The following is an 8,458-nucleotide window of genomic DNA, read 5'->3' as shown; positions in this document are numbered from 1 at the left end:
AATATGTGCAAGATATACTGAATGTTAAATGCACTGTATGAAGATTTATTTAAAAGCTATGTTAAAAATAATGAGTTGTATCTGTTTCAAACATATAGCTGTCAGTCTCTCGACAGGACCCGCATCTGACAAATCTCTCCTGTAGTCAACACTGTCCAAGCATCTTTAAATGTGGCGTCACAGCTGAGCTAGCTGTCTCGCATCTCTCTCATCATTCCAGCTATCACTTAAATGTAATGAATCTTTTGTACATTTTGTTGATAGCCCCGAGTCCCGGGTGAACGCCTCAGCCACGAGGCACTGGAATGATACCCACTGTAAATGAGATTAAAGAGATCCCGTCTGGGGTCCAGGAGGCAGCTCGTCTGAAAACTGTATGCGTGTATGAGTTTGGTTCATTTGAGCTTTGCACTATGGCAGATGCACTATTGTTAATTTTACAATATGTACAAAGTTGGTATCAAATACAATCTGTTTGAAGTTTAGGTGAAAAAAGAGAAAATAAGATGCATCGTATCCCATATTTTTAGACACTATCTTTTTGAATTGAGACAAAAAGAGAGAAATGAACTGAGACTTGCAGTTGATTTGAAGTGGAAGAAAAATAAAATACTAAAAAATGAAACACCTACTCTCACAACCTTGTTATGGTATTTATAGTTTATGGTTTTAATAGATGGTTAGACTTCCGGGTTTTCTGCTTCTGAAAGAAATATAATCATAATCCTCTTTACTTTAAATTACAGTGGGTAAGAAACACAGTAATTAAGGTCAAAACAGTGTAAAACTATACATCGTTATTGTTTCCCTTTATGTACCACAATAGGTATGCTTCAATCTGAAGCTGCGACTGACAATTATTTTTATTATCAATTAATGAAGTGGTTCCCAACCTGGGGTCCGGGGCCAAAGATCACAGGGGGTGCGCCAGGTTTATCTGCTCTGAGTTTGTCAAAATCAGATTTGCACATGTATAACTAAAATCGTAATAACACACTGGATAATTTATACAAAAGCCTGTATAAAAAACTATCTAAAAGGATATTTATTTCCTATCTAATGAAATATTCTGCTGCAATCCATATTTGTTGGTGTTTAGCCTTTCAAAAAACAACTTTTCAATGTAGTCAAAAAACTGTTTGCTCTCCCGCTTGCCGCACACAAAGAGAGGCACGCACTGACGAGTTACATTCATTTAAGAAAGTTGATTTATTAAAACAATAACCTAACTCATTTAATACACTGAATCACTTTTAATGTATCGATTATTTTTAGTCTATAAAATCAAATAATATAGCAAAAATTACTATTAGCTTCCTAGAGCCCAAATTGGCGTCTTCAAATTGTTTGTTTTGTCTGACCTTTAATGGTTCTTTAAATCAGACTAAACTCTGGTATTCAATTTACGATATAAAACGGAAAAGATTAGCAAATCCTCACATTTGTGAGGCTGGAACCAGCGACTTTTTGACTTTTTTCATTATAAATTACTCATCGATAAATGATTTATTGATTATCAAAATAAATCAACTAATCAATTTAAAACTAATGCAATCACATTGGTTGTTGGTATTGATAATAAGTGACAAAAACAACAAAAATATATTAAAATATTACTTTAATTGTGAGCAAATTACAACAACAACAACCCAATTCGTGGTTGACAAATCATTCAGCATAAGAAACGTCACCTTCCTTATACATGAGCATTCAGCTGTCATTAAATAAAAACTGTAGAAAAGTCATTGACAAGTGTTGTCATACAGGCCAGTGACTGATTATAAAAATAACCGTTTTAAAAGGCTGATGACAGCCAAGACAGAATATGTCGATCTCTGATCTTGATCAACATGACGGATGAGTTCTTTTATTTTTCCAGCTGGTTGAAAGTACACAGCTGATTTGTGCTTTTTCTGCTAAATACTGTTGGGAATGTCTGTCTGTATGGAGGTCAACATTTTTTAGATTGTTGTCATGAGAGGTGGACGGAACCGGATGAGGAAGCTTTCTGCACAGGAGACGAGGACAGATGTCAGTCTACGACCTCTCCGGCATCCGACTTCGTTTTGGGTTCTTGCCACCACTCAGCCAGGAAGGACTCCTCGTAGTCGCCCATACCCTCAAACTCAGCGTCAGGATGATGATCTGTGCGAGAGGAGGCCATTTCTTCTGGACTTACCTCGTCCTTAAAAGGTAACACAAAACACTCACAGTCAACAGCAAGCAAGCATTTTACTATCTTACTTCCATTCTATCTGGCACCCCTTTTCCTTTTTCTGTCTATAAATCTGTCACTTTTGCAGCCTGTAATTCAGCCTCTCTCCCAGTCCTCCTCTCCAGCTCTCAGGTCCAGGCAGTGAGTAGAGATGGGAGGGGCTGACCTGAGTTAAATGGATGTGGCACAGTCTCAGTGGCTAACACCTCCCAGCCACATACCACATGCTGCTGGCGGAAAACACAGCCCCCCTCCTGCTTTCCCTTCCGCAGCCTTCATCCCCTCTCCTCTCCCTTTCATCCTCTCAGACTTTTTTTTCTCTTGTGCTTCCCTTTCCTTAACCACAACAGCAGCGTGCACTTAGTCTGCTGGTTTATTCCTCCAACGTAAAAGTTTATATCCCCAAACATGTTTTAGGATATTTGATAAACTGGAATGAAAGGTGGCATTTGTACTCAGGAAAACAAATGCCCAAACTCCAACTAGAACCGCCAATTTAGCTTTTGTTGAGCCAAGTTAAAGTGTGAGTTCACTGGGGTGGTCTAGCCGTGGAGACAGTTTGGGTTTTATCTGCTGAGGTTTTGAGATGTCTGTCTCTGCCGCCACCCCTAGCACAATGGAGGTTGGTGGAATTTTGTTTGTGCAGATAAAAAAAAATCTCAGGGATGGATATCTGAAAACCTCATCAGATAAATCAGCATAGCGACATACTTGAAGTAAGTAAAAAACCTGTCTAATTTTTGGGTGAAATGAGCCTTTAATCCGTCTAGAATGTATCTTTTTTTCTAACTGGTAGATTATAGAAATTATGATACTATAATCTATTGTGTCTTTAAGGAAATTTCTACATGCATTGTCATTCAATGCACTCAACAGTTTTGCAGCTACAACCTGATTTGGATGACCAGTAGCTTATGGTGGCTAATATTAGCTGTGGTTTTGCAGATAAATACACACATATATGAGTCAGTCCACTGACTTTAAGATTGTTCTCTATTTGTGCTACTGCTACAATATGTTTTAGCATTTAACACTATTTCATAATTGTCACTTGTGGCTACATTGACGCTGTTTAAAAAAATGTTACTGGGCTCGCTTTAAAGACCTTTTTCATCCTTGTGAAGGAACATTGTATAGCATTTTGGGGGATCTGTTAGCAGAAATTGAATATTCAAAACTATGTTTTTATTTGTGTATAATCACCTGAAACTAAGAATCGTTGTGTTTTTGTTAGCTTATAATGAGCCCTTCATATCTACATAGGGAGCAGGTCCTCTTCACGGAGTCCACAGAGAGAGCCTTTCGTGTCTTTACGTTACCCGAAGGCCAGGCAAGACGCGCTTGTGAAACTGCGGTAACGTAAGCAATAGAGTGTAAAACTGTGGTACCACCACCAGCCGCCGTCTGACTTCCGTCGCACCTAAAGTACTGTTATTATGGTAAGGATGACGTCTGAGCGAAGCAAACAGCGTTACCACAGTTTTGCACTCAGTGGCTCCCATAACCAGTCTTGGAAAGGGAGGAGTGAGCAGAGGGGTACTCAATTGGTTACAATCGGCAACCACACCACTAGATGCCGCCAAATCCTACACACTGTACCTTTAAGATTGTTCTCTATTCGTGCTACTGCTACAATATGTTTTAGCATTTAACATTATTTCATAATTGTCACTTGTGGCTACATTGACGCTGTTTAAAAATAGTTACATATGCTCGCTTTAAAGACCTTTTTTCTTCCTTTTAATTATAAAAAAATATATTAAAAACCCATTATTTTTGATTGCAAAGAGAGGGATAACTAAACGTGGCTGCTGTGCTCACAATATCACTCTGCAGCCCAAAACAAATGCTTCCTGTAAGTTTGCCACCATCTCTGCCTCGCAACAACAACATACCTCATCGTCAGTTTGTAGGTAGTTCTGCGCAAACTCCAGCATCTCTTTCTGCTTGGTCGTCTCATTAAAGTACTTCAGTGCCTCCTGAAAAAACAAACGTGACGTCAGATGTTGTGTTGACTCAAGCAGCAGGCGACAACAAGCCTGTTTTATAGCTCGGCACTAAGCAACAAATTTGCCCTGTTGTCCTTTTGTTTACTGCTTTTTTTGGCCTCTCATTTTGGAAGCCTTAAAGTATTTACAGCAGTGTCAAATTTAATTGAAGCTGTGGCAGCTTCAGAAGGCAAAGACGTTTACCACACAGAGCAGGAACAGTGCAGCCGCTGACAAATCTAAACCAAGCAAAAAAGATTGGAAAACAACTCCGTCTTATGAGAGTACGTGGCTTTCTAATTACCACCCTGAGATTGTGTTAATGTTCAAGCTAGGACCGCTTTATGCCATAGGTTTCCTGCTTTGGTTTAGTGCAGCCAATGTGTAATTTGCTAACACTCTCTGCTGCTGCCTATGGTTCAACTACCAAAGTGCAGGAAGTACCAGAAGAGAATAGTAATGAGGTCTTTGTTTCACTCACGGGCCGAGGCTGAAAGTCCTTTTCTTCTAGTCCCCACTGTGACCGGTAGAAGCGGTAGTACGCTACATTTTGCTGCATCACCTGGTCTTTACGGTCAAACAGCATGTAACTGGCTGCACACGGAGCAGCGTTCTTTACATCATTCACTGTAGAGGATCACAAAATAATACATGTTAAAACAATGTTAACACAGATTGCTGTCAAAAGCCTGAATCCAGAGTTTTTGTCTTACATTTATAATAGGAAAACTGGAGGTAGTGATACATGGTGGCTACAAACTTCTCCACGAAGAAGCCTCCAACGCTGGGAGTCAGGTGCTCCTCACATTTCACCTTACATTTCAGCACATCAGTGTAGAGATCTGAGGCAACAAGAAGCATGTTATTTTCTTATCTAAAACACTCTGAACTGAAACAGCTCTCTTTTATTGCTCTCTTCTTACCTGCCAAGGTGGGATAGAAGTCTTTGAACTCTAAGATCTCATATGAGCCCTCACAGCCCACCAAGCAGAGACTGTATATTTCAAAGAAATGCGTGATGGCCTGCTCCATGTTTCGGGCACTGCCGCTGAAGTCGCCGTTGTTGTAAAGTGTCACACTCTTCAGGAAAACACTCTGGAAGACAAAGACATGTGTTTGTAAAAGTTTGAATAGTTTAGCATGCGTTATAGGAGGAGCTTCGCTCCTCCTAACCACTTGGGGTGTCTCCTTTAGTCATAGAGCAGTGTTAATGTAAATGTACATTGTTTTGATTTTTTGATAAGAATGAAAATGTTAATCTACGAACTTCGTATGGCTGCTCCTCGTGGTCGATGAGATATTCTTCCACATCAAACAGCGTCTTGTAGTAGTTCATGTTCTTGGTCAAATGGGGATCAGTTGGGTTCTTCTTCAGGAAGGTGTGAGACGCCGAAATAGCCTTCTCCACGTTGTTAAGCTGAGGAAGGATAATTTTAAAGTATGAAACAACATCACTCTCACTGGCATGAAGGGAAACAGCAGCTCTTAGCCTAACGTGACCTCTGACCTAGGGATGCACCGATCCAGCTTTTTCAGTACCGATATCGATATCGATACCTGGGCTTTGGGTATCGGCCGATACGGAGCACCGATCCAATACCAGTGTTTAATTAATAAGCTGAATGCGTCACTGTGTGGAAGTGACTGGGATCATTCATTTATGTGTAAGGCAACATCAGGCTTGACCTAAACATTGCTTTCCTAACTTTATAAAACAAAATTTAACAAATAATAGATATAAATTCATTGAATTGTTATTTATTATTACAATAATAAATCGTACGCCAGCAACTTGGTAAAAAATCTTCAAAATTAACAGGATTAACAATTCATTGTAAACCTTTTTAATGCAGGAACAAATTGGTCAAAACTTAAACAGGAATAAAATTCCAGTATATAATGCATATAGTATATTAACATAGAATTGAATTTAATAGATTAGCCACATTGTCACTGACATACGATCCAGCTATTTGAGTCAGTATCGGCATGAATCCCTACTCTGACTCCTTTTGCTCCAACAACTACCTACAGATGTAGATCACTGATGTCAGAATATGAATTATTGTTGAAGTCAGTGAATAGAAAACTAATGTGGTGCTGTATGCAGAAATGTGAAATACATTAAGAAAAAAAGGACAGTTGTATAGAGTAGCCTTGGCTAAATGTAATAAACAAGTTCAACTACCTCCTCACAGAAGAGGAGAGATCCACCTTTTGATGCTGATAATTGCATATATTCATGAAAAACAAACACAGTGAGTAAAAACAAAGTCATGTAAATCCTGTAAACTAGAGCTTAAAAGGATGTTTGTTGATCTGGGAGGCTGTTTGATCATGGAGAGCTTTGATTCTCCTTTTAATTTACCAGACATAACTATAGCAAGTCCCAGCAGTCAGTTCAATGGGTTCAGATGGTGGCTGTTTATTACACCAATAGAATGAATGTTGTCTACAATAACATAGAGATCACCTTGAGATCTTTGCACACTTTTTAAAACCAAGAATGAGTCAAAAATGTGTTTTCTTTGCCTTGGACCTATAGTCCCCATCACCCAGCCTGGCAGAGGCAGAGAAGAATAGGGGGATTGTTTCAGGTGAACACTGGAAGAGACGTGGCACATACTCAACTAATGCTTTGAGGTCTGCAGGAGGGAGCAACAAAAGCAGCAGGGAAACTATTGCACATCAAGAAATGTCCTCTCGGTGAGTCAAACCAAAGGCTCCAGAAACTGACTGCCACACATTGTAGTGTGATTGCGCCCATTACGCACAGTTATGGTAATGCTTAATCCACATTACTGTATATGCTCCTGCGTTATTGTGCATATTCCAATGAGTTTACAAAGGGCCAAATCGCATTTATGTCACTTTATATTACATTTTCTACAACATCCACTAAAAAAGTGGACTTTGGGAAGTTTTTGGTGTCAGGATGTAGTAGTATAGGGCCTACGTTTCACTGTTAGGCACACACAAAACTCTCCAAATGAAGCTTTTGGACTCACCTGGTAGTGTGCATACTGGATGTACCGATATGGCACCCTTTTCTCGAAAGTTTCCAGTAAATCCCTCTTAGGATACGAGAGGTTAAACACAGGGAAATCCTTCTTGCACTTCTTGAGGCACGCAGCCCTCAGGAGGATGTGTCGCACGACGCGGAGGCTGCTGTCCGAGAACAGCGTCTCGTTGTCACGGCTCACCGAGCTGCAGTTGCGGCCGCAGAACGCCTCGCTGTCCCGCAGCAGCCGGTGGAGCCGCAGGCTGAGCTCCAGGTACTTGATGCTCTCCGCCCAGTTCTGGGCCCCGTACTGCTCCAGCGCGTAGCTGTAGGATGAGTCCAGCGGCATGATTTCCTTCGGGGGGAAACTTTTAAAGCTGTACTTCTCATACTGAGCCTCCACCAGAGCCACCGGGATGAGGAGGACCAGACACAGATACAGGCTGCTGCTGCTGCTGCTGCTGCTGCTCAGGAGCATCATTAACCTCCACCGGCCACAGCAGGACTGCTTGTTTTGAATGGATCAAGGAAACTTCCTCTTTCTTTACCAGGGAATGCTCATGTCTGCCTGCACGTAGGCTGAGAAAACAGAAACTACATGCTGGAAACAAGAACATCTGGTCAGAACTTTCAAAATAAAAGCCCCAACTGATTTGCACCATGGCTCTTAAAGCTATATAGTATAGTATATATATATAGATATTTAAACTATACTATATAGTATATATATATATACATATGTATAATATATATATACATATATTAGATATATATTATATGTTGAGTCCATTTTCTCCAAATTTCACAAATTTGTAATTTCACAGCCAGCCATTATTCAAAGCATGCTGCAGTGCTTTAGATTTTTGATGTGTTTTTCTTCCCTCCATCACTTTCCCCATGGCATTACAGTAAATCTTCTGTATTTATTTCTTTTTTTTTTCTCAACATATTTTTTTATTATTCACAGAACGGAAGGCTCACAGCAATGTTATGTTCAACAGTTATTAGATACAGTCCGGAGACCAATAAAGGATTATCTCATTTAATCTTAACAGATTGAAATGTGTTTCTGTGTATCACTATGAAACAGGTCTGAGGTATTTAGGTTGAAAAATTGTAGGATACAATACCTCTGCATGCATGTTCCAGGTTAAGAAATGCCTAGATGAGCTTGCTTGGTGCTAAATTCGATAACCAGAGCATTAATATAGCAGCAAACAAATATTTAATATGTACAGAGGAGTAATGTCTATC

At 39.9% G+C, this 8,458-nt stretch overlaps 1 protein-coding gene across 1 annotated transcript; it reads right to left on the bottom strand.

Annotated features, from left to right (window-relative positions):
- Positions 1–1,601: 1,601 nt before the first annotated feature.
- On the bottom strand, positions 1,602–7,819 carry p3h4 (prolyl 3-hydroxylase family member 4 (inactive)). The gene is made up of 7 exons (XM_037793019.1): positions 7,212–7,819; positions 5,471–5,620; positions 5,127–5,298; positions 4,917–5,045; positions 4,685–4,830; positions 4,111–4,194; positions 1,602–2,185 (listed from the first exon to the last, which is right to left on the bottom strand). Exons 1-7 carry the CDS (start codon positions 7,683–7,685, stop codon positions 2,033–2,035), a joined length of 1,308 nt encoding a protein of 435 aa, XP_037648947.1. The 5' UTR covers positions 7,686–7,819; the 3' UTR covers positions 1,602–2,032.
- Between the last annotated feature and the right edge of the window lie 639 nt (positions 7,820–8,458).

Source organism: Sebastes umbrosus, chromosome 14 (genome assembly GCF_015220745.1).
Source record: "Sebastes umbrosus isolate fSebUmb1 chromosome 14, fSebUmb1.pri, whole genome shotgun sequence".
Taxonomy (NCBI): domain Eukaryota; kingdom Metazoa; phylum Chordata; class Actinopteri; order Perciformes; family Sebastidae; genus Sebastes; species Sebastes umbrosus.
The sequence above is the reverse complement of the archived record's forward strand: the minus strand, read 5'-3'. Positions and strand labels throughout refer to the sequence as shown.